The sequence below is a fragment of the Mauremys mutica genome, chromosome 4, assembly GCF_020497125.1.
Source record: "Mauremys mutica isolate MM-2020 ecotype Southern chromosome 4, ASM2049712v1, whole genome shotgun sequence".
NCBI lineage: Eukaryota > Metazoa > Chordata > Testudines > Geoemydidae > Mauremys > Mauremys mutica.
The window spans coordinates 7246052-7273343 of NC_059075.1; the positions used below are offsets into that span (position 1 = coordinate 7246052).

The 27292-nt window shown below is 44.6% G+C and overlaps 1 protein-coding gene across 3 annotated transcripts in view; it reads right to left on the reverse strand.

Moving 5' to 3' along the window:
* The window catches only part of NIN (ninein), a 109012-nt gene that overhangs the window by 69572 nt on the left and 12148 nt on the right, over window positions 1-27292 (reverse strand). For all 3 annotated transcript variants that reach the window (XM_045014798.1, XM_045014800.1, XM_045014799.1), the window contains exons 3-4: window positions 24806-25012; window positions 13039-13120 (exon numbers count right to left, since the gene is read on the reverse strand). In XM_045014798.1, the coding sequence (XP_044870733.1) occupies window positions 13039-13120; window positions 24806-24991 (268 nt within the window). In that variant the 5' untranslated portion in view covers window positions 24992-25012. The remainder of the gene's footprint in view (window positions 1-13038; window positions 13121-24805; window positions 25013-27292) is intronic.

Here is a 27292-nt window from a genome sequence, read left to right on the forward strand (position 1 = left end):
CAATATTTATGTAAATCCTCAATATGAATTTGAAAATTTGCCTATACATTTGCTGGCAAAATGCTGAAGAAAATGACCATCGCATCCAGAGCACAGCATGTTTTGGTGCTGTTTTTTAAATTGAGTTGACGTACGTACCTTAGTTCCGGCTTAAGTTATGAACGCTACTACAGCCAGGATAGATTTCTTGGGCCCCTGTTGTGTGTAGCACACCAGAAAATGGCAGAGAAACTTTCAAATCAATGTGATATGCTAATGAAGGCACATGAGGTTGTGCTCGATGCAGATGGTATTTAGGTACAGAGTATTAAAACACTCTTAGGTGTTTTTGGAAAGATCGATGGTATTAAAAGCTCTTCCTGGCCTCTGGTATTCCAGGGTGTGAACAGCGAGACAGGTCAAGCCATTGCTTTCCACGGAACCTCCGGCTATCATCTTGCCAAGAAGCAGCTGAATGAAGACCAGATGAAGGTTGGTGGGGGATGCACTGACTTTCAATGATATTTAGGTGCCTAACGCACTTTGGAAAACCTTACCTAGTGCCCAACCTTCTACTCCGAGCTTGCAATTAATTATCGGATAAAACTTGACAGGCAGACTGATCTTTATGGTAGCACATGCCTAGATAAAGTCCAGAAGGGACCATTATAATCATCTAGTCAGCCCTGCAGTATAACGCAGGCAGGCATCACCGTGTGGAATCTTTAGCATTTACCCCAACAGCTTGGGATTGAAATAACATAGTTTAAAGTGAGACATCCGCTGTTGACGTAAAAACTACAAGTGATGGAGAATCCACCACATCTCCTGCTATCTGTTTCAGTGAGTAAATACCTCCATGGTTCAAGCATCAATCTTTATCTTCTACCTCCTGGAACCAAATAGAGTACTTCAAAACTACGCTCTAGTCTCAGACCCTTGGAGTAAGGAGAAGAGATGAGATGGAATCAGTCCTTCCAACCCTTGCGGCAAATTCTCCCCTATTATTAAGGACAGACTTTGCTTTCCCAGCCCAAGCATCAAAAGCCAGCTACCATACAAAAGGGGTTTAAAACGAGGGATGCCACTACCCTGAAAGCCAGTCATTTCAAGAGGAAATTAATTTCTTTGCTGCTCAAGATTCTTTAAAAAGAGACCAAATACTCCTAGTCACTGCTAACAAAGCCAGACAGCCTACCACCGTACAAATCACATTAGAGAGATAGAATCTAGTAAATCCTAATCCCCAGAGATACCAGGCATCATCTAAACTCCTCTTAGGCCCTATTTCACACTTCAGTCTTAGCAATGTGCAGCCACAAAACAGCAAGCTACTGAGGGCTGCTGGAGTCGTTTGTCTGGCAGAGCAGAGGCTGCCGGAGTTTTAAAGACACAAGACCCCTTTTCTAAGAGATGCGAGGTCCCTCCTATAAACGAATCACCGCCTGTTTGAAGGCCCCAGTCGTGAAAGCTGATTGCATGGGCACTCTCAGGCCCACATGGATGGCGCCCGACTGCAGAAAGTTTCCCATGTGAAGCAGCTTGCAGAACTGGGGTCCAAGCAAAGCCAGGGAACAGGAACAGACCACACATGTCCAGCAGAGAGAGCCCCGCAATGGCTAGGAACATTCACAGTGCTTGTAAGTTATTCCCAATACGCCTTTTGGGGGGCAGCATTAGGTGATCAGTTCTGTTCTCTCCAATATTTGTGTGTCATGAGCGAACGCAGCAGCCAACTGCATGTCAGCACTGCAGTAAGCTGTTCTTTAATTTGTTTAGGGCATTCTTTTAATCTTTAACGCCATCCTGATAATCCACTCCTAACCAGGCTTCTAAAAACACAAAACCCCACTTCTTATTTGCTGCTACAGAAAAAAAGCCTGATTAATTTTACACACACGTGACTGTTGCCGGCCCAAAAAGGCCTGAGGCAGCAAACAGTGGTTCGTTGCCCGGTGTGCGTCGCACTAATTATCACACCAGGGTGGAGAATGCAGAAAAAGTTTATTTGAGCTCAAGTAAGGTGCCAGGGAGATATTTACCATCTCAAATCCTGCACACACAGATACAAGCTGTGTGTGTCTTCTTATACATGATTTCAACAAGGCATCCTCATTACCCCCCACTAGTCTCCTCCCCACTCCTATACAGTGTATAGTTAACAATTAAATCATCTTTGACAGCAGACAATTCATCTCGTAACTTTTCAAGGCTGTTACCTTGGTTTACTTCTGAATTTATTACCCTGTCTCCCCTCCCCTCTTTCTAAACTAAACAGGAGATAGTAAAAAGAGGCCCTATCTTCTGGTGTCTTACACTGATAAGAAGCTGTTACACATTCCATTCTCAATATTAGCCTGGGAGTTCAATTAGAGTTTAATATGGAAGCACTTTGGACAAGCATAAAATAACTTTGGTTCAATTCAGGCCTAGTACAGAAAGACTTCATTAATACTGTGGTTTTCTACGTGTTAATCGTATGGCAGCCCCTTGTGAGCAATACATGCTGAAGGATTTATCCAAACCACAGGGCGCAGCCTGTAGAATAAACCCCAAAATCTAATCAATACCACAGTCTCAAACAGGGGTCCCACAAATTTCCTCCTGCCAGTGTATAATTCTTGGTTTCTACACCAGGGTCAGTCCTTAATGTCCTTTATGGTCAGGAAATCCTGGATTCTGACACTGCACAACGCTGTTGGTGGTCAGCAGGGTTTAATAAGGGTCTTTCCAGCATAGAGCAAAAGCAGTCTTTCGTTGGTGGAGCTTTACATTAATCCAGTTTCCTGGTTCCAAGGGTGGCAGGACTCCTAGGGTCTTTGTGTAGTGCATCTTTACCTGTGAAAAAAGAACCTAACACATTTCATTAGTCTGTCAGCGATTTGCAGACTTTACAGCTGTGTGCTCAGCATGTTAGCTATTTAACTCGTCCTTCTTCCTTTGTCCTGTTTGGCTTCTTTTAACCTACAAAGGAAACTTAGCCTTCACTTATACATCTTTTGCTAACAATGAACACATATACATTGCCTTTATACAGTACATTAGTCTTATTATTTAAAGTTTGTCACATCTATCCTTTTACTAAAATAACTTTCGTCAAAGCTTTGGGACAACAAGCTAGGACAAGCACACCCACTTTGACGAGTTTATTTCATACAACCTCTAGTCTAATAGTTTCCCACCATCCCCAGCCCTCTGGCTAGAAATCTGAGATAGCCAGAAGGATCCAAATATAATATGGGGAGTGGGTTAACTTTCCATGTCCTTGCTTCCAAAAACTATTGGTATGCAAGTTTTACTAACAATTTTCAATTAAAAGATTTGGCCAATAAAGTTTCTCTTTCTCTTACTTAAGGAGATGTATTAGACTTTAGTATACCATATTTTTCCCAATTTATCCAAGCACTTTGTATTCCAAGTTGAACAAAACAAGTATCTGTATTCCAATCCAGACCATCCCATAAACAAAATAATTTTGGCCACCAGACAGACACCACAAGACAGAACATAAAACATAAAACATAATTTTTACTGTGCCATCAAAGGCATGGTATGTTGAATGCTGTTCAGCTAGCATCAGTTTTCTCTGATTATCTGAAAGGCAAAAACAGAAGTCTACCCTTTCTGGGCAATCAATCATCACTGAAAATATACAAATACCTTAGTTGATTTCAGGCAAAACAGGGGAATTACCCCATATTTTCATATATATGTTTCATAGGCAGCTTTGGTCTCAGTGACTTCTACTTTATCAGTTAGATAACTTGCATCAATACAGATGCTTCCTGACTTGCTTTGTACTTTTAACTCCTGCTTTTAAACACTGAAAGAAAACATCATCACTTATAGTGCCTTTAGAACCTAATAAGATTTCAATTACATAGCACTATATAAACATTTTTTAGATAATTCAACTAAATGGGTTATAACCAAATGATTGCAATCTAAAAATTTCTTTGCCTGAATTTATTTACAAACATTTCAAAAACACCAAGAATTTTTCTCTTTAGCATTTTTACAAAGTTCAACTGCTGTTCCCTCCAGCAACTATGGAGTTAACTTTTCACACTGCCTTAAATCACTCACTTGTTTTCTCCAACAACCACTTTTCTCAACTTAAATCACTATGACAAGTATCCTCCTGGGTATTTGAAATCCCCATGTTTATACCTATTTACTCCTTTCTTCCACTAGACCCTCAAAAGTTTCCAACCCGTTTTCCAATCTCTCCGTCTGTTGTTTGCCTGCCTGGGCCCGATCCTTCTTTTCTAGCTGAACCGTTCTTTCACACCAATTTGCTCCACTGCCAGTTTTAACTAAGGGGGGGTTGGCTTCTCAACTAGCCCCCACCCTTCTGGTCTTTTTCCCTAAAACATTTTAACTCACAAGACTACCTAAGTCTTCCCTTGTGAGGCTTGCCACCTGGGCAAAACACATGGCCCACTGGTGTTTAATTATTTAATCTCCCCTTGTAGCAAACACACTACTATTACGGTGTATGCTGAGCACAAATAGTTAAATTTTGGCAAGTCCAGGTTTGAGTTGCTGTCTGGGTCATAATCTATGCTCTTAATTGCTCATCTAGTTACTACCCTCCTGAATTATCTAGGGATATGCCTAATGACTCCAACATGACTGATTTCACCAATTTTCCCTCCGGTTCTATACGGAGAAACAGGTGCATTCTGCTTAGTTAAACATGAGACAGTAAGTGACTCCATGTTAACCAACAACCACTGAAGTTATTATGGATCTGTGCTCAAATGGCTCAGTGCAGGATGAGAGCCCAAGTCGGAACACCCAGGGCAAAGATAGTTTTAAGAGTCCAAATGTATATGAAGCACAGGTACTATTTTTCTGCCAGATATTTATTTTCTCACACACACCACGCTTTTGAGGTGGCTGAAATCTCTCAACCACAATCGCTTGCTCTGTGGCAGAATCTGGGCTGACAGAGTGGCCACTGGAGGCCAGACTCCTAGGATCCTTTAACCTTCCACTCTCCACTTTTTCCTTTGTCTCTTCCACAGCCAACATCCTCCTCCTGCTTTCTAGGCAGGAGTTAATGCAGCACTTCTTCAGGCCAGAGGGTTGGACAACCAGCCACTTCCAACCCAGGTGGGAATTCTGGATGGCAACTGGTGCACTTAGTCTGAGATGCTGATGCTCCGGTTCAGAAGTCAGCTGAGTCTTTCTTTGCAACATCAGCCGCTACCCCCAGCGGTTAAACACAGACTGTAAACAGGACAGGGAGCGCTCCCCGCACCAGCCACGGAGGAAGGGGAAGCACGGGGATCCCTCCTCTACTTTCAACAGAGCAGGGGGAGCTGCTTACTTGGATTATGGCTATCCCCAGGCTTTACATCTGCTTAATAATGGAGCAGAGTAGCTCACTACCCTGAGAGATGTGCTTCCAGCCGATTCACAATCCAACGCCCTTCCCAGGAACGCCGCCATGTCCGAGAGGAAAACTCCCCAAAGTGCACATTTCACCAGCCTGGCTGCTGCTGTGACACAAGAGAGCTGCAATATCCCCCACGCCCACCAACCCATCCAAGTCCCCAGCCAGCTCCCTCTGCAGGCAGTGCTTATGCAGAGACTGGCCATTCTTGTTCCTTTCTCTTCCGACATTGCAGTCTGGCACGTCCCCTTTGGACGCATCGTTACCCAAGAGAGAGCTCTGATCCGGTGCCGTCGCTTCTCTGAAGTCAGCAGGAACCCAGGACACCCCGTGCCCCGTAAGGCAGAACCCACCGAAGGGAGAACGGCTGCATCTGAACAAAGCCACTGATGAGACATTCAGGCATATCAGAACGAAGCCCTTGGAGTTTCGTTACGTGAGATTCCTGCTGGATCAAAGTGAGCTCGCTGGCGCGGCAGGAGCCCATTAGAGAACAGCCTTCTCATCCTCAGCTTTGCACATGCACGGCACTCGTCAAGGCAGAAGCCCCCTGCTGCCACTGCCCTCTGGCCCTCCCCAGTGAAACACACACAGCCCCGCAGCATCACTAATTCCATTATGCCAGCGAGCACACAGGCCATCCTACTACCTGCCTTTCCTGGGGAAACTCAACCCCCTCCACTACCGCCAGCGTGTCTCCGAATCGGCAAACTCACCCACGGCTTCAACCCAAGCGTCCGGACCACGTGCTCCCTCTGTTACTCAAGATCAACTGGTGTAGCTTCCTTGACCCCACCCTTTTCTCCAAGAGAAAAACCTGCACAAAATCCTGTCCCAAATGCTGGGAGCGCTCCCCAAACATCTCTTCCTCACCCCCTTGGTTATCTTCTAGCAGAAGCAGAAATCAATAACCAGGAAGCCAACATGGGTCACAGCAACAGGCTGGATTCTTCTGGCCTCCCTACTTCTAACATTGTTTCAGACTCATGCAGGTTTCTCAAGAAAAATACCGAGACGGGCCGACTGGCTCCTTTGCTGCCTGCCAAATTGAAAGCTCACTATGAGCACACAAGCGTTCCCACAACCCACAAGCTTGGATTCCTCCTCTGCACGCAACAGCTGTTGTGATAGGCTATGCTTTATGCGTCAACTGGAGTGAATCATTCCCTCCTGAGCAGAGACCAGCTTCGAGTTCGAGAATGAAGTGCCCTGAAGCCCATGTCTGAACCAATCCTGCCCCTCAATTTGAATGATGCCCTCATGTAGAGCAGCTTTAGCTTACCAGGCACCTGGACAGAGGCTCACAAAAGAACAAGTGCAGAATACACAAGGAAGAATCACAGCCTAAAAACCTATGATTTTTTTTAAACTCATTATTTCTGGGGGGCGTGATTGGTGATTTTTGAAAGCTTAGGGCTGACAGTGCTGAAATTACTCTACTTGCTGAAAATTGAATACCAACAGCATATACTATATTAGAGACCGGAGTTTTTGTTCTAAATTTTAAGAAAAAGTGAACACCTCTACATGTTGTCAGCTTGTCAAAATGCATTAAATATACAATCCTTCCAGGCTTGTAGGACCCCCTAGCTGACACAAGCCTTTTTAATTTCATGACATTCAAAATCCAGAGGACAAATATTACTCTAATTATGTTGTGTCAATTTCGATGGCATACACAGGCCCAGAGAGTTAAAGGTGTTAACGTGACCCTGTCACTGTACAACAAGTAAGTGTGGTTCAGGGTTTCCAGTACAGAGACCTTGGCCTGCTTAGTACCATGGCAGATGCACTAGAAAATTCATGCCGAAGTTTGGGAATTTATTGATCATGTGACACAAGGAAAAGATATTCTGGAATTGGAAGTGAGTGTTTATATATAACTTTCACAATCAGAATTCCTTTTTCGGGGGAGGATGTCCGTCTCGTTTTCTCAAGCACTCCTTCCTGCTGGGGAAGAAAGAACTGAGCTACAGAATTAACCCTGAGTTATAAAGGAGTCAGTTTCCCCACCTTTGACAAGAGCAACACAAGAGGGAGAAGAGACAGGATAGTCAAAGTGTGGGATGAGGGGGTTGGGGGAATATAGCTTTTGTTGATGTTCTCAGCATAGAAGGCAGCTAGTTAGTCATAGATGGATGCTATGGACTGGCAGGTTGACCGCAACAGCTGTTGCTCTGAACTCTGGCTCACTTCCCCAGTCTGGGACATGACCTGGCTGATGCCTCTCCTTTATGGGTCTCTCTCATGCTGGGCAGAGCAGGTCAGACTCTCTCATCTTGTTGTGTTCTTGCCATGTGGTACAGCTGGCTTTGAAATCCGGTGAAAAGCCAAGAGAAGTAGAACAGAAGGAAGATAATGGAAAGCAACACACAAGACGGCGGTATACAGTAGGCTCTTGCATGTATCAGGGTGGGTCCTCACTGGAGCAGCAGCGATGGTCAGGTAACCCCACTGGTGCCTGGAGGTCTGGTTGTTTCAGTGATATGATGGTCCTTGAGGCTCACAAAGAACAGAGACCCTGGAGTGAAGTGAAGGCTGGCCAGCCCTCCCCGCCTGTCTGGGAATTCCTCGGTCAGTTCTCCACCCCCACCCCTTTTCGTGGCCCTTAAAAAGGGGCGATAGGCAGAATAGCCTATCCTCTCACTATCCTGCTCACCAGTCAGGCCAGATTTCCAACACTCCAATTTTGGTCCAAGAAGTGTGGGACTGGAAATCGGTGTTCACCAGACATGGTCTCACCAGTCCCCGAGTTGCATCAGTAGGCCTTTTTGTTTGGACTTACCGAGTGGTTTGTCTCCTTTAGGTACCTTTCCCCCAACAATATTTGTTAGAAGCGACTGGAATGTTTTATAAGATTTCCTTCGCCTTTCCAAAGTTGAGCTCACAAGTGGGGTGGGCTTGCCAGGCTCCAGTTACCCTCTTCTATTGGAGTGCCATGGCCGGGCGTTCATGCCCCTACTGCTTCGGGTGGTTACCGTTTTCATTGGGACAACTCAAAATTCAGCCCTTCCTATAACTATTATTTTGAAAAAATAAGTTCCTCAGCATCTTAGCTGGATGATCCACTACTGAACACAGAGCACCAAATTGGGGAGGGACGGGATAGCTCAGTGGTTTGAGCATTGACCTGCTAAACCCAGGGTTGTGAGTTCAATCCTTGAGGGGGCCACTTGGGGATCTAGGGCAAAAATCTGTCTGGAGTTTGGTCCTGCTTTGAGCAGGGGGTTGGACTAGAGGACCTCCTGAGGTTCCTTCCAACCTTGATATTCTAATGAGTCTTGGTTCATCAGCATGCACAGGCATAGCCTGCAGTGCTCTCCATGCCGATGAGCTGGAAGGGAATTAAACAAATAACCTCATCCCCTTACAAGAGACCAGCTATCCTCCCCAGCTCACAGAGGGGACTGGTTGATTTGCATCATGAAATTATGTGAACCATACAGCTTGTTGGTACAGTTTCAAGATCTGCCATCTCTGGCAGCAGCATCCCTTTAAACAATTTCAAGAGCTCAGAGAATGAGATGAAAATCCATCAGTTTCAAGAGAAAAGTTACAATTTTTGTTGCATGGTGCCTTGCTATCAGGCATGGGATTCTCCACATTCACTGTACAGATACATCTGCCAAGAACAGCTTTCCACTCAGTTCTTTGGAAGGTTTTGTTTTTTGGGGTGTGTGGGGGGAGGTGGAGGAGGAGGGGGTTGGTTGTTTGACAAAACCACACAATTCTCTGCATATGTATAAAATTTCACTTCACTATCGATCCCTCTAGATAAGAGGGGGTGATCAGAAATTTAAGATCTAGGAGAAGAATCGAGCATTTTTACTGGACTTAAAGTTATCCCCTTGTTAAGCCATCTCTTATTTCCTGGATTTCATGCTGTCCCCTGCTCAGAAGCACAGAAGGGAACGGATTACATGATTTACATACAGATGTGACATAACAAAGGAAGATGCTAACCACAGATTCTAAAGGCCCAATTTTCAGTTGTTCAGCACCAGAACTCCAGCTGAAATCAAGGGGGAGTTGCAGGTGCTCAGTGCCTCTGAAAAGAAAAAAAAAACCCACCACCATTTAGATCTTACTCTATGATAGACAGCTAGGAGGGCTCCCCAGATAATGTTTAGCATTCCTCAGATCCCACGCCTGATCCTAGAAAGGTCTGGACATTGACAATAGTAAGTTCCTCTCAGCCACACAACTTTCTGGGGAGGAGGAAGAACACAAACCTAGCACTGGTCCATAATCCGTTTCCTACTTAGCCAAGAGCTTGACATGACGGGCTGAAACGAAGAAAGGAGAAACAGGAGAGGAATGGTTAACAGACCCAAAGGCAGTGAGCGGTCTGAAGCATTACATCTCTGTATTGTCAGCCCCAATGAGCTTCATTTCTGAGGGCTTTTACTTAGCTTGTCCAGAAATCTTTGTGCCAAATGACTGACCTGGAGCTTGGGTGAGAAAAACAGAGATGGTTCAGACACTTTCCTTATAGAAAGGAATTCTCTCAAGTCACTCTTAGAGCTGGGTAGAACAGAACTCTCTGTTTTTTAAAAAACTGGCATATATTCTTTGCATTTCCTGCTCTTGTCATACTTGTATCTTGGACAGCTGCTGCATTAAATAGGATTTTTCTTCCTGTAGCATGCTCAGCATTTCTTTTGCCCTATGCGAGATTTCAGGGCATACTGGACCTTCAGCTATGTTTCAATGCCATATTTTTGGCACTCAGCTGCTGGAAAAGCAGTCCAGTTGTTTTCCCTCACGAAGACCAATTATTCTGATGGCTTTAAGTCCAATTTCCCCCCTCCCACCCGATATCTTCAGTCTGTTTAGCATGTTATTTGCTTTAATGAAGGCGACAGAGAGACTTCAGCTCTCAAGTCCCGTCTCCAATGTTCTGTCAGCACTCTGTCCCACTCTCTTGGCCTCAATGTCAATAAATTGGTCATCCGGGACCTGAGTTGTCAAACTTAGTAACTGGAGATGCAGCAGCAGCCTGGACACCTCATATTTGCTTCAGTTTCAGACAGAAGTCCCTTGCGAGTCGCTGGGCCCCAGCACTCTCACAGCAGGGCTCTGCACAGCTCCCAGAGATGGCTGCTCTAGATTTCTCCCCGTCTTTCAGCCTTTAGAAGCTCTATCCTGGCCTGTCTCATTGTTGATGTTGTGCATTATTCCCTTACAAAATCTCTGCAAACAAGCTTACCCTCGAAATGGGCAGATGTTTAAGTTTACCAGGGAACGAATCCCCCCTTACACAGGGAGAGGTGTCTTCTCTCACAGTCTTCCCCATTGGCTCCAAACTTCCCAGCTCACCGAGTAGGATCCTGGATTTTTTTCCATCTTCTATTGCCAGTTACCATTTTCCACCTCATCTCCCTCCCCCCGACCACTAGACTGGGGCACTAGCTTTACAGGAAAGGAGGAATAAGTCTTCACCAGGCCTGCGATGCTGCTCTTTAGCCAGCCACAAGGAGTAAAGGAAAAATTAAGAGTGAATATTCCCATTCCAGGGCTGAAACTGCCACCTGTACCACAGCCTAGGAAGCAAGTCACCCAGATGCTGTCTGTTGGTCCCACGTCTTCAGTGCCACAATGAACTTGTAGCAACTGAATCTCAGGGAAAGAAATTGCCCAAAGAGGTGTGGGTTTGTAAGTCCAATTGAACAAGTCACCGTACCACTGCAATGCTAGGAAACTAACAGGGCTCCCCACACATTTTTTACATCTTTCAAAAGGAAAATGCAAGGGATTCAAACTACTGCATTAACGTATGGGAGATACCCAGCTCCCACCAGAACCTAGCTAGCAATGACCACTGCCCTGGCAAACTGATTGTTATACTCAAAGCTAGTAGCAATAAGAGAAGCCTTCCTTCAAACTAAGAGGACACAAACTGAAAGCTAGTCATATTTCTGTCACTCAAAAAGTGCCATTTAAGGCTGAGACCTTAAGAAATAAACGGCATATTACAACTTGTTACATAGAACAGGTTTTCTTCAGAAAGCATTAAGCCCAGTCTGCACTCTTGCGATTCCTTTCTTGTGTTCGCTAGATTAATTACTCAGACACTACAACTAGCAACACTCCTGTGTGGAGCAGAGATCTGTTTCTCTGCACCAGCCATGTGCACAGCTACAAAACCACCATATGGAGCTGCAATCTGGGTTTGCACACTTGACCCTGCAATCAGACCATGCAGAACAATCATCAAGCAAGCCGAGGTCATCGGCCTAATCCTCATGATACAATTTCTCACATAAGGTGTAGAAGGCAGGAGCAGAACCAGCTCAGACTACAGAGCGTGACAATTTTTGTTGTTCATTTAAAAATTCATCTCAGCTTTTCTGGGCACACCTAGTCACTTCCTTTCAGGCTCCTGAGAAGAACTAGACAATGAACCCAGCATTTATCACACTGAAGTTACACAAGGCCTGGTGAAGGTCAGCAGGGAGTAGACAGGCTAGAGAGTCATTACATGCTGGCATCCCATGTAAGTGCACCACTTTCATGCTCGCCACCAACAAGCATTAGTACTGGCTATAGTCTCCACCCATCCCTCCTTCCCTCCCCTACCCATCTCTATGATCACTCAAATGATGCAAGGAACTGACTTGCCATTTGTGGTGGGGGGAGGGGACAAAGACTTGAAGTGACTCTATTTGCAATGTGAAATTAGCTAGGTTGTTATATTCCGTTACAAAAATCTAAATCATCAGTGTCAATATTACAGTAGCCTGTAGAGGCTGAAATTAAGATCAGAGCCCCACTGTGCTAGGGTAACAAGACCCAGTCCCTGCCCTGAAGAGCTCATTATCTAAATAGAAGAGACAGAAATGAGAGGGAAAAGGAAGCATCATCCCCATTCCATAACTGGGAAACTGAACCAGAGAGACATTAAGTGACTTTGATCCACATCTCCCAAGTCCCAGTCCAGCGCCTACACCATACGACCATCCTTTCTCCCTAACTTATTAAATGGAGTAACTTTGCCGTCTATCCTGGCTTCACTAAAAGGAGAGGATGGCAGTACACAGCCGTGCAGATCTCTTTTCGCCCAGTGAGTGTTAGTTATCACACCATCACCCAAAACCAATGTCAGTATTTCTCCAAAGTTCAGGAGTTTGGAAGGCCCATCTTAATTTAACAACTACGGATTCATCAGTTTGTCTGAACTTGTTTGTATGAGGCTCCTAACACGCTGGGGCATATACAACGCAGGAGGTTACTAAGGGAGGTTGTGGTATCCCCTGTCAGGGATGGTCTAGGCAGACTTGGTCCTGCCTCAGCACAGTGATCAGGACTAGATGACCTCACAGTCCCTTCCAGCCCAACATTTCTTGCTGAGTTCTGAGACACAGGGATTCCAGAATTCCTCATGCCTGTCCAGGCATCTAGACCACGGTGAGAAGTGGGATATAAATGCCCAATAAAATGCACATCAAACCAAACACATTTTCAACCTCGATCAGAAATCCCCCCTGCCCCACTTCCAGGAGGTTCTTAAAAGGAAAGTTCTGCCAAAGGAACACGAGAAAAGCCTCTGTTTCAGTCAGCCCCAGCACTTGCAGCCACGTCCCTGTATAAATGCTGCTGGGGTCCTCTCTTCTCAAGTGCAGAAAAGGTTTCTTCAAGCACATTCAGAGAAACGTTACCTGGTTCTTGGAAGTCGTCCTCGTTCGATAAGGTTCGGGATAAGATAAGGATCAGCGCTTCTTTAAACTGGTCAAAGTGGACCTTGAAAGAGAGAAAGACAAATAAATAATTCAACCAACAAAGAGCCTTTAACACGGGCAAGGAAATCCTGGGTAAAAGTCTGAAGTGATCCTGCATGACTCACTCAAGGGAGTCTGTTTAAGCAGATGGCGCTCCATACATTCCCAGGCCACTTCTTTGAATGCACAGATTTGTTTAAAACCAAAACCTATTGCAAAAGTCTCAAATGAGTCTCAACTTTGATTACTGGGCTCTGAGATTAAAAAAAGGAGCGACGTAGAGAACATGAAGAGACATCCCTTACTGGCAAACAATGCCTAGAGTACAGCTGTGTTACAGGAAAACCATTTTGATGCATCAGGTGGATTCTTCTGTGGACAAGGGATCATAATGGTGCTTCCTACCAGACCGCTCACAGATCAGTGACCCCCAGAGCATCTTTCACAACATAAGGCATAGGGCAGTGTCAGAGCACCAACACTGCCTGCTAGATTAGCCCCATAGAGAGTCTTTAGATATAACTTCTACCTCAGCACCTTGCCCAACCCAGTCACTTCTCAGTAGCTGGTACAGCAGCTTCATTTCTCTTTGTACCTGAAGTGTAGTGTCTACACTACACAGCTTTTAGCAACATGGCTGTGTCACTTCAGCCGTGCCGCTAGAAGTCGTTCAGTGTAGCCGGTGTTTGTTGGCGCTCCTGCCGACAAACAACTTCCACACCCGACGAGTGGCGTTTGCGTTGTCAGCAGGAGAGCGCTCCTTCCGACAACGCGCTGTTAACACTGGCACTTGTCACGGGAAAACTTGTGTCTTTCTTTTGGGGGGAGGGGGTTAACCCCTCTGAAAGACAAAAGTTGTTGTTGTTCAATTGCCAGTGTAGACATAGCCTTAGTGTTTGAGAAAATGCTACAATCTTCTTCTCTTCCTTCCTAGTCTAAGACAGACAGCCTGGGTTATTTGTAGGGTGTTTCTCCAAGTGTCAACACACTGAGGGGAAGCGAAGCGAAGCAGAGCTGGCAAAATTGTTTAGGTGACTAGTAACATCAGCGAAAAAATTGCATATTTTGGCCAAAAAACTGAGGGTATTGGAAACATCAGAACGGTCTGTTTCAAATCAACATTTCATTTCAAATTGATCCAAACAAAAGTTCCATTTTGGCAAGGAAAAAAAAAAGTCAGTTTCATTTCAAAACTGATTATTTTATTTATTTTTTTGGATTTTTGGGGCCAGTCACTGAACCAAAAAGCACCAGCTAGTCACTGAGCTCTAACGCCAAGCACTAGCTGAACATTTTCCACTGAGCTCTGAAAGTGGCAAGACTTCTGGTCTCTCCTCCTGGAGGAGGCCTCCCCTTGCCAGCTGAGTGACAGTTCCAGTGAAACACAGAGGTACTAGTGGGAAAGGTGAGGATCTCAAGTACCCGGGTCCAATCCCCTGGAGGGCTCTGATACCAGGGCTGGGACGTATCATTGGATGCTGTGTTCCCTGAGGAGCTAGAGCAGGGAGCAGAACACTGAGCCGATGTGATCCCAGAGGTCGGTGTTGCTAAGCAAACCACTGCTGCATTTTGGAACAGTTCTGAGCTGTTTCAGAGCACACCGCTTAACCAAGCCTGAAGTACTATCACTGCTCCTGCACCACCCCAAGAGGAGACCTGCTCCCGGTCACCCACGATTCACAGAAAACTCACCACCCTCACCATGGGGGTTAGCTGGTGGCAAGGACAGACTCCCCTTTCACATTGACTCCTGAGAATGCCAGAAAGCAGCTCAGTTACCCAGTGAAAGAAAGAATTCGAACACTGAACTACATGCATAATGATGACTTAAGAAGAGTTAGCTAGAAGAGACCTGTCCAATCCCCTGGAGAGTGCAGGCCAAGGTGTGTTCGAGTATCTGACCAGATTAGTTTTAAGTTTCTTGCTAAGCTGTTTTGTGAAACGTTTGAATGAGTGAACATTTCGTTAGCTGGAGATTTCTGGTTTGATGGTCCACAGTGAAATAGTCGCCATATGATGACGAGTGACATAGAAATGCTTATAAACAGCCGTAATTAAGCTTCAGAACACCCACTGAAACGAATAGGGGAATTTCACACCTTTTGGCACTAGTGTCTTCAGCCTGCATCCTGACAGACTGAAACAGCAGTGCACTAGTTTATACTTTCAAGGTCATCTACAGGACTAGAAGTCTTGGGTTTTAAATATGGTAAAACAAGACGAGGGAGGACAGATCCCCACAAGAGATTGGAATCCATGCATTTCTGTCACCCTGGCCTTTCTGCAGCGCCTGTAAGAAGCACTGTTGCTTTACTGCCATCAACAGCAATGTGGCAGGGACACAGCCTCATTTGTACAAGCGTATTTCTGAATGCCAACAATTCCAGACACCCAGGCCGTATAGCTGCCTCCAGTTTGCACAGCAAGCCAGAAAAAGAAAATGACAGGACAAGGGGTGAAGCTATTTAACGTCGCTCAGTTGCGAGCCAGAGCTAACCTCGGGGATTTCCCTTTCAGCCAGATGAATCGGAATAGAATTCTCAGCGTTGAACAAGATTTGGTTTTTGTTTTTTTTTTACTTCCTGAAAAATATCCTGTGCTAGTGGCACTAACTGCCGAGGCCTTGTCTACACTAGCAGATCTGGGGGCCGTAAATACACTACTGGTGCAAGTGCACCCGTGGTGGAAGCTCTAGTATACAGGACCAAGCTGATAACTACCACGGGTGGGACTGTCCAGAGAGTGAATTATAGCTTTGTACACAGTCGTACAGTGTTCACACACCTACCTAACCAGACAAACCGTCTTTCCTGACAAAGGGGTGTGTTTTTTACCTTGGGTTAACCTAAGCACGTGACCTACCCTGAGGTAAATAGTGAAGATGAAGCACTTTAGTTTAAACCATGAGGTAAACTAGCTGAAGTCAACACTACCCGCCCCCCCATCTAGCTCCACTGAAGTAAAAACTACAGAGCCTTGTCCGCACTGTGTTTTTAACCTCAGGACAGCTGACATACGTTAGTTACACTGAGGTTAAAAAATCCTGCACCTTTATTAGCAGTGAATGACAAGGCCAGAGAGAGAGAGAGATTTCTCCTTATCCCAGGGCAGATCACAGAGCACCCAGACAGCTATGCAAGAGTAACACTATGCAGATTGCTGTACATGCACACTGCTGCTAAGGAAAAGAATCTGCTCTGCCACTCATCTGCTAGCATAAATGAATTCTGGACTCAACGGTTCAAGCTATGCAAATCACCACTAGATTTTTAAACATATGCACAAGAAGTAATTAAACAGAGTTAGATACATGTTCTGTAAAGAAACTTGTTAGAGAGGACTTCATCTGAATACTAATTGCTGCCATGCATTCTACGTATATTTCAAAATGCTGGTGTACTTCAAAGGGCAGTTTACAGGGATGGGAGAATTTGCCTGATTAAAAAAAAAACTTGACATTTAAACTAAATGAGCATGAATAAAAGATGAAGGAGTTAGATTAACAGTTCCCCTCTGCATCATCTTCTCTGGGATGTGTTTGGGGGGGAGGGCGGGAAAAGAGGGGAGGCTTCAGATTCAGCACTAGGAAACTGGCCCCGTAATAACAACGAGGTACTCTAAGTCAGTGCTGAATATATTAGCAGTTAAACCATTCTCAGCACCGGTTCAGAGGCCCTACTGCTGACAGCTGGCAGCATTAAATCAACGGCCCAGTGTAGCTGGGGCCGTGAACAGGGTGGAAGGAGTCACTTGGTCTTGTTTCACATCCCCCACCCACCACATTCCTTGTCATTTTCTCTCCAATCGGGGAATGGTGTGAAGCGCTGTACGACGGAGAAGGCAAGTCCTAGCAGTCAGAGCTACCAACTCGCTTTGCCCGAAGCACCAGTGCTTAAGAACCTTGGCACCCAAAAAGATGTAGCCAGCTGACTGCCAAAGTTATCAACCAATCAGTGCACCCAAGGGCTGACTACAGCCAACTGGGCAAATTCAGGGGTGTAAATTACATATAATCTACTTTAGTTAATGAGTGGTTGAGAAAGGTGCTAAAATACTATTAGACATGACTTCTAAGCATCACTCGCATGGGCTTGCTGCTTAATTTAGTTAGTGGATTATTCCTACTGTACTATACGGAACAAACTCCAGCTACTTGTAAATTGCTGGCGACAATTTATGTGCGATGAGCAACATGTAAAAAAAAAAAGGGGGGGGTTGTCTGTTCTCCCATCAGTGTGCGAGGGATGCAGCCAATAACTAGTGGGAATTATTCAGACACCTCTCTTAGCAGCGAGGCAAAGAATAACCCTTTAAGTACTCAACAGTAGATATGGTGTGTGTGTGTGTGTGTGTGTGTGTGTGTGTGTGTGTGTGTGTGTGTGTGTGTGTGTGTGTGTTATTGTTCTCACCTAACAGAGTGCTCATTGTTTTGAAGGAAGCTGCTGCACCATATATCACTGCTAAAGGCTTAAAGAGATATTTCCTGCCAAGTCAGAGTTTGCTAGGCAGTTGACTGAGTTTTACAGGCAGTGTTAAGGAAGGGGAAGGAGAGTGCAGGGAGGGGGGGAGTAGAGCCAGCACGTTTCCCTTGGTGTTTAACTCTAGCCAAACAGCTGCACGCGGGACAGATGGCTCATTTTTATCACACGAAGCAATTTCACCATGACCGCTTCAAGTCGAATCCAAAGGAGATTAGTCTTCAGGGAAGACGCTGATAGTAGTCTTAAAAAATTAACATTGCAATCAGCTATGCAATGGGATTAAAAATGCAAATAATTAGTCCTACAATACATCACTGCAAGTTACAACAATAGCATGTTTAGCAGTGAAACAAGAACCCCGGGGAAATTGGGAGAACTTACAGGTGCCCTGCCCAAAATTGAGACTCTGAAGGAAATGACAACAAAAACACAAGTCATCACACTGGAAAAGGGCTGGGAGGCCTCTCATGAGGAATAGAATTTGGCCTGTGTTCTCTGAACGTGAAGATTTAACTGCTAGAGGGACACAGTCAACTGAAAGAGTGAACTTGTGAGGGTTGGTTTGTTTTTTAAACCTGCTTCTGTCATACAGTAAAAATCATTAAAATCAAAGATTGGGGGAGGGGGGGAAGGAATTATTCTTTTGTTGTTTATATTCCACATTTGATCTTGGCTGTCCAAAGAAAACGATGAAACAGACCCTAGGTTTGTATGAATCTTTCACAAAAAAATATCATTTAAGTCTGAAGAAAATGCAATTGCTAAAAGTAAAACAGAAACACACTCAAAGAACTGACCAGGGGACCCCCAGACAGACAGCGCCTCAAGCTCAAAGTTACAGGTTTAAAAGCTAGTTGTCCCTTTACACCGCAGATCCTCAAGCAATGGCTACTGTCATCCTGCTATTTCTTTAGTGACACGTTTATTTCCCAGCCTTTTTTAAAGGCCAATGGAGGTCCAGGACATGGAGATTTGAAAAGGCTTGTCAAGATATGGGAGTGGAGATACTGTTCTATCAGACAATCTGCGATACAGCAAAGCCTGTACAAATACACTAGCACAGCTACTGAACATACAGGAGAACCTCAGAGTCATGAGCTGACCAGTCAACCACACAACTCCTTTGGAAGTACGCAGCCAGGCAGAAGAAGAAACAGAAAAAACCCAATAGTACAGTACTGCATTAAACTACTACAAAAATCAAGGGAAGGCAGCATTTTTCTCCTGCATAGTAAAGTTTCAACGCTGTATTAAGTCAATGTTCAGTTGTAAACTTTTGAAAGACCAATCAGAACGTTTTGTTCAGAATTCCAAACATTTCAGAGTTACGAACAACCTCCATTCCTGAGGTTTCCGTAATTCTGAGGTTCGACTGCAGCTCCGTTTACCTCAACTTCTGAGAAACTGTCTTAGAAACTCAAGATCAAAAAAATCTCCTAAGCCCCTTCAGAACAGAAGGAAGAGAGCCCCGGGGTGAAATAGTTACAGTAGATGTAAAGTTTAATTCTCTTGATGACTGAAATAAAGGGAGCCCAAACGACATTTCAGAATCTAGCAATTGGCAGCGCTCTCAAGTTTGTAGGTGCTGTTGGTACAGCATTTACTACAAAGTTCCTCATGCATAACAAACAGGAAATAAAATGGAGTGTAAGGACACAGCATTAGTTCTGTATGGCATTAGCAACCCAGTGGCCCAAATGAGGATCAGGGTCCCATTGTGCTAGATGCTGCTACAAACAAGTACGGAGGAAAGGTCCCAGTCCCCAGGGGTTACAATTATTGCCACTATTTAAGCAGATTTAGGCTACTGGGAGATGCAGCACTGGGGGTGGGGGGTGGGGTTTGGTGCACTATTTACGATAGTCTTGCAAAATGATCCTGGGGGTTTCTCATCCCATGCACACAACCTACTCACCACGTCCTCACAAGGAAGAGGAAGACAAAGACTAAATTATAGTGTATTCACCATTGAATAAGGCATCTTGTCCCAGGTGAGAAGAATTATCCAAGTACAAGTAAATCAAAGACAATATGTACATAGATAGGACGGCTGTTTCCCCATGGCAATCAGAGGCTAATTGAACTGCAGGTTGCAGCATTTTCCTGACAGTGTTTAGAAATCCTGAGACCCATTTTTAGAAGGAAGCTTCCTATAAACTAGCCCCCTTTTATTAGCACTGGAAAGAAAAAACAGAATCATAGCAATATAAGCCTAGAAGGGACCATGCGCTGGTGTGTGTGTGTGTGTCAAACTATTCATTATTTTCACTATTAGCCTCCACACAATCCAAATCAACACTCTTCAAGTTACCTCTCCCATGAGAGAATCTGGTACCAGCTTCTTATATTTCCCTTTCCTTGTTCTTTATAGAAGATTCTCGACTTGAAGTCATAATCCTCTGTTTGTGAATTCATTCCCACAGCAACCAACCATACTGTCACAGCCAGAGAGCGACTTCGGGTGGAGAATAAACGGGGGATAGATGAATTCTTAAACAGCCCATTTTATATGCACACAAACAAAATGACAGAATGGGAGAGAGATACAGAATGTTATCATGGCAGGCTTTGCTAAGAGATTTCAGGGAGGCAGCAGGCAGTCCTTTAAAGATGAGCTGCAAAAGGAAAACAAACGGAGCAGGTGCTCTCTGTGCATGTTTGCCTGTTTGCTTTTTACATGAGGCGTATCTGTCTGAAACCCGACCTCTTCCAGCCCCTCCTGAAGAAGGCCACAAGAGAGTCTTTAGCCTTGTCTACACCAGAGTTTTAGCCACTGGTATCACTACAGGAGTCAATCTGCATTAAATCCAGGTACAGTTTACACTGGTACAGCACATCAGCACTAAGGGTTGCATGGGTGTATCTACCTCAGTGGCTACGAACCCGTTTAGACCAGGCCAGGCCACCCACCCATCTCCACTAGGTATAGGCACAGTGTAAGCTGTAAGCTGTATCATACGTGTCTCTATAATGCGCTGGATACTTGGACTGCCTGAGCCTCAATACTCCCCAGAAACAGGAGCTGGGACAGCCAGAGGTTTTAGCCTCCTGCAATGGAACCAACCCAGTCCTCCCAATACAAAAGTCCTCCCATCAAAGAGAAGTCAGGATCAGCAGGAAAGAGTTAGGAGGCTGTCTTTATACAGCATGAAGGAACAGCATAGAGCACTACCAGAAACAGACTCTCTTTGGTAGTTCTTTAAACTTAAGATGCTTGGGATGGAAACTGTGGTTTTGTCTCCTTTTGTTGCAAATCATTCGAAAGACACGTTTCCTTAAAGAGCTAGTTTTATCATTGAGGCCCTGGAGGAAAGTTATTGACAGCATTAAACGCAGACTAGATGCAAGGAATCGCTATTGAGAGCTGTATGAACCTATGTAGCTGTAAAACTAAACGGATCCTTCACAAGCAGCAGACACTCAGTGATTACAGTTCAGCATAAAGCTTCTGCCGCCTGAAAGGAAATAGGTAAAATACATTCCAATGGCTCAATGGCTACACGGTCTAGCCTCACATTTCAACTCTAAGGCAGGGACCATGTCTCCTTGTTTTGGGAGGCACCTAGCACACTTCCACTGTGGCTGAACTAGAAGCACAACTGATGCAAAAGTCACACTAACACTAATTTTTTGTATTCCCTACCGAGCCCTACTGTGCCTTTATGATGGACGAACCATAGTTAACTGTTAAAGTCCAGAAAATAGATGGAAATCTACAAGCACCCTGGCTACTGTATTTCAAAAGGCAGGATGAAATGCACCCCACAGAGGAATTTGAAGGGTTATTTTGAGCACTGCCTTTGTACACAATGGAGATAAGAAAGGATAGTGAGAGTTGGGTTAGTCCTACTGCAAGACAAACTATCGGATTTCTATAACCAAGACATACCGGGAAGGTAGAGTGGATTGGTTAATCCTTAGAGTCTTATGCACAGAAAGTGGTATGTTAGCTTAATTCAAACTGACATGACTCCAGATAACCACCAAGTACATCAGAAGCAGTGTTTGTTGTATGCATTGCTATATAACTTTCATCACCGGGGCACTGGGCAAATACCATACTACATGCCGCGACTTCGTGTATTCATTATTCATAGGCAAACATCAAATACAAAAGCTTGCACGTGACTTGCCGAGTTGCAACTGCTTAGACATGTCAGTTCACTTCTCCCACACCACACAAGTGTCCTTTAAAACAAGGTTGCTTTTTAAATACACCAAACAAAAACCACTCAGTGTGGAGAGTAACCATCTGTAGGAACTAGATTGGTGCTGATAGAACAGACCTCCATTAGGGAGCAGCGTGTTTACTGCCATTCTCTTGACAACCTCCCTAGGATTTGATAACCATTAAATCAGGTTCATACTCAGGCATGGACCATTGATGCCACTAGCAAGTGGGGTAAGCGGGGAGACCTGAGGAGAGGCTGAAGACAGAGATCTCACTAAGACACGAGACTATAACAGAACTGTTCTCAAAGCCAAAAAACCCCAAAAAACATTGTCATTGCCTCAGGAAAGTTTTAGGAGATTAAGTGCGTTGTGATAACTATGCAAGAGTGATTCAGTCTTCATGACATTCTTTAATAGCAGCCTCTTCTTTTCTTTGGGCTGAGCGTTTCCGACATTTCCTTTTTACCTTGTCCCTGTTACTCGCCAAGTGGGCATCTGACAAGGGACTTCGTTCTAGCTTTATAGCTGGCCAAATTCCCTGGCAAAATTCAAGCAACCAGGCTTTTGGGGAACCCCTTATTTTTTCCCCCTCCCGTCTGCTCTCATATTCTGCAGCAAAGCCAGATGATCACGTCTGAATGGAAAAAGTTTGAGCTGGGGTGGAAAGTAAGTAACTAGTATTCAAGCAAATTCCATGCTGCTATTTGGAAAGGTCAGAAGTCTCCTCTTATATCCATTAATGCTTCCCTGCCAGCAAGTCCCATCAGCAAGAGAATCTCAACCCAAGGGGAAGGAAGTTTCTCTTTCACAAAGTTATTTTGTCCGAGGGAGATTAGGTTTGGTGAGAAATTCGCAGGTCAAATTATTGCGCTTGCCCTAGTCTGAAGCAGAGGAAACTTGGCCCTAGCTTCCTCTTTTTTCCTGATTTTAAGGAGTTTTACCAAACGAAGGCTTTCCGCTCCAAAGCTCTTCATTTTCAGGGGCACGCGTCGTGTGCATACAGCCCAGCAACATGTGACATTTGTTTTAAGTTTGAAAGTCCCATGATGCACCTGGTTCACACTGAGCAACAGGCTGATCTTGACGTCTATAAAGCAAACATCACACTGTAATGCTGCTTTAAAAACAGGTGCATTCACTTGCACCACCGTTATCCAGACAAGCTGATACCAAATCTGGCACACAGTATCACCGTACACAGGTTCTGTGAGCTAGCAAGAGGGAAGATCAGCAGTGGCGAACAATTCACAGACCACAGCTGCTCCTCCACATAATCCACCCGCTCAGGAGTCACAGCAGTGTGTCCTGGTTACATTTGAGGAAATCCCATGCTCTCTGTAGAGTGGGAGGATATAGTGAACTGTAAATGTAAAAGATCGAAGTCATGTCTGAAACTAGCCTCAGTTTTAAGAATTCTATAATAATTGAGGCCATTAGACAAAGACTGAACACCCCCTCCCCGCTATCTGGAAGGCCGCTGGAGCACAAAGTCACAGGATTTCTTCTTACCACCACCTCAGGGAAGAAATAAAGGGAAAATACTTTAAACACAAACAGTATCAAAACTGAAACAAAGCCAGATCACTTGCATGGAAAGTTAATGAACACCTGTAGAACCAATGATGGCCCGTTTCCAAGCCTGCTGCCAGGAGTATATTTGGACAGAGTGTCATAAGGGCCGGTCTAAATGTTGCACTCATTTAACTAGACGTGTTGATGTCACCCCAATTAAGTTTTACCAGTGCAACTTTATGCCTGTGGACACACTTACATCAGTTTAAATCTGGTTTATATTGGTTATTTAACAGGCATAAGCTAAATCGATGCACCATCTTACATTGGATGAAAACAGTTTTAAACGAGTGTCAGAGTGCACCAAACAAAGCTGCACCAGTTTAATTAAATCAGGGCAACATCCGAGTTAAAGGCAGTTTGTGTGTAAACAAACCCCATTAGTTGAATGCAATAGTTGAAGCAGAAGTCACTCCGCTCTGCATTGGAAAGGAAGTGACTCTGGCCCAAAGACTCGGTGTGACTGACTTCCTTAAAGTCTTGAGAAATGCATCCTTTAGCAATAGTTTTCTTCCTCATTGTCACTAATTCCTCCTTCAGCAACTGCTCTGTGCACTTGTTTCAGCTCAAGTGAAAGCCATAGGGAAATGACAGAATTGAGTCACTCTTGACTTCTGCTTCCAAGCACCCAGGAGGAGAGGCGTCACTGTATAAGTCATTACCTTTTACAGCAGAGGAGATAAGCAGCCTCCTCCCTTCACCTAGCAACATCAGCACGGTGACATCTTCACAAACCCCTCATGTGCAGACGCTGCATCGGTGCCTCTCAGTTGGGTAACACACCAGCGCAAGCCCTGCTGTGCCCTGGTGCACCATATCTGCGTTAGGGTTTGGTGCCAGTGAAACTAGTTACCCTATTGTGGGTTTCCTTAGCCTAGAAACAGCCTAGGTCAGGCCATTGGCCTAGAACAGGGAGCACTGAGGCTACGTCTATACTACCCGCCTGGGTCGGCGGGTAGCGTTCGACTTCTCGGAGTCCGATATATCGCATCTAGATGAGACGCGATATATCGAACTCCGAATGCGCTCCCGTCGACTCCAGAACTCCACCACCGCGAACGGCGGTGGCGGAGTCGACGGGGGAGCCACGGACTTCGATCCCGCGGCGTCTGGACAGGTGAGTAGTTCGAACTAAGGTAGTTCGAGTTCAGCTACGCTATTCGCGTAGCTGAACTTGCATACCTTAGTTCGACCCCCCGCCCGCCCTAGTGTAGACCAGGCCTGAGAGAAGCCCTGCAAAATACAGTGTGCAGGGAAAAACAGCTTTATTGACTAGTGCTCTTTTTGCCTTTCCTTGCAAGAAGTCACAGAAGTCGTTAATTTACAGTCACGACCGGGATTCTGAATTAAATAACCAAAAGTTCCCATGTGCTCCCACTGAGATGCAACAATCAGGGCACGCCACACCTTGTCTGGCAAAGGGGGATAATGAAAGTTATATGAGCTAGGATGTGCTTGTTGGCTTTAGCAGGGGCACTTACCCTGCCAAGAAGGTTGCCTTGCAGAAGCGTCTGTTGCAGCGCTCCAGGAGCCACTTCCTCCAGATGTAACACGTGACACAGATCGGTCAGCTCCTCCTGCCCAAGGGATCCAGTGCCTGTGCTGTCAAAGCTGTCAAAGAGCTCCTTGAGACGGGCTTCGTACTGGTTCTGCTCGGCTTCATCCATCCCATCACCCACCACGCTCACCTGCCGGGAGGAAGAGACATTGGATGTTACACTGATGAAGGGCTTTACCGGACACGCTTTTGCACGCTGAGCGATGCAGGCAATTGCACGGCAAACAGTTCCACCAGCAGTGCCGAGTGAGAAGTGTAGCAATCCAAGCGCTGACCTGAAACCAGGCTAAAATGCCAGAGAGGAGAAACAATCAACTGCCTCTACTGGGCGAAAGAACATGCTCTGGGCCTCTGCACTGAGGATTTTTCAGGAGCTCTAATACATCTTGGCTTTACAGAATTCCACAGCCCAGCAACAGAGAAGAGCTTTCTCTCACCCACGCATGTTACCTGTAGCAACACTCAATCTGCATCAATAGAGGTGGATGCTGAAAGAAAAACACAACGACCTTTAGACAATCAAAAGTCAGCTATTACCACCCACTCTCCCTATTGTTTTGAAGTGGGTGAAAACAGAGAGAGCTCCCTGATTCTAGCAAAGATTTAGGAAAAACTAGTCAGGTCCTGGGATTTCTTGCTAGGATGATTTCTTCTGCGATTCTGAATCCATCAAGGTGGTGATGAGTTTTAGTTCTTTCTCAGAAATACTTTTTTCCCCATTTCAATTAAGAAAAAAAAATAGTGCTATCGATTAATTGCAGTTAACTCACGTGATTAACTCAAAAAAATTAATCGCAATTTAAAAAATTAATTGCAATTAATCACAGTTTTAAATCGCACTGCGAAGAGACTACCAATTGAAATTTATTAAATATGTTGGATGTTTTTCTACATTTTTATATATATCTTGTATTCTGTGTTATAATTGAAATTGGTGTATATTTTGATTACAAATATTTGCACTGAAAAATGATAAACAGAAGAAATAGTATTTTTCAATTCACCTCATACAAGTACTGTAATGCAATCTCTTTGTCCTGAAAGTGCAACTTACAAATGTAGATTTTTTTTTTATGTTATATAACTGCTCTCAAAAACAAAACAATGTAAAACTTCAGAGCCTACAAGTCCACTCAGTCCACTCAGTCCTACTTCTCGTTCAGCCAATCACTAAGACAAACAAAGGTTGGTTACATTTACATGAGATAATGCTGCCCTTTTCTTATTACAATGTCACCAGAAAGTGAGAACAGGTATTTGCATGGCACTTTTGTAGCCGGCATTGCAAGATACAATTGCATTACAGTACTTGTATTAGGTGAATTGGAAAATACTATTTCTTTTGTCTTTTTACAGTGCAAACACTTGTAATAAAAAATAAATATAAAGTGAGCACCGTACACTTTATATTCTGTGTTGTAATTGAAATCAATATATTTGAAAATGTAGAAAACATCCAAAAATTTAAATAAATGGTATTCTATTATTGCTTAACAGTGCGAACAATCGCAAATAATTTTTTTAATCGCTTGACAGCCCTAAAAAAAATCCTACTTGGCCACTATTAGAGTCTCAGGAAGCTCTGAAGCCCAGTGATTAAATGGATAGCAGAAGGCAATTCTCACGCAAGCCTTTTTCAAGTTTTCAGATCAATTAGGACCAATTACATTAGGGAGGTGGAATCTACTTCCATCTTCGGTCACCTGACCTGCCAGTACCAGAGCCATGTTAACTTACCCTAAACGTTATCTTCAATCCGAACATGAATTGCAAGGAGTGTCATTTGGCTGAGTGGCCCCAGTGTAGCACCGAAGGCCTAACATAAGAACATAAGAAAGGCCGTACCGGGTCAGACCAAAGGTCCATCTAGCCCAGTATCTGTCTACCGACAGTGGCCAATGCCAGGTGCCCCTGAGGGAGTGAATCTAACAGGCAATGATCAAGTGATCTCTCTCCTGCCATCCATCTCCATCCTCTGACGAACAGAGGCTAGGGACACCATTCTTACCCATTCTGGCTAATAGCCATTTATGGACTTAGCCACCATGAATTTATCCAGTCCCCTTTTAAACATTGTTATAGTCCTAGCCTTCACAACCTCCTCAGGTAAGGAGTTCCACAAGTTGACTGTGCGCTGCGTGAAGAAGAACTTCCTTTTATTTGTTTTAAACCTGCTGCCTATTAATTTCATTTGGTGACCCCTAGTTCTTGTATTATGGGAATAAGTAAATAACTTTTCCTTATCCACTTTCTCAACATCACTCATGATTTTATATACCTCTATCATGTCCCCCCTTAGTCTTCTCTTTTCCAAGCTGAAGAGACCTAGCCTCTTTAATCTTTCCTCATATGGGACCCTCTCTAAACCCCTAATCATTTTAGTTGCCCTTTTCTGAACCTTTTCTAGTGC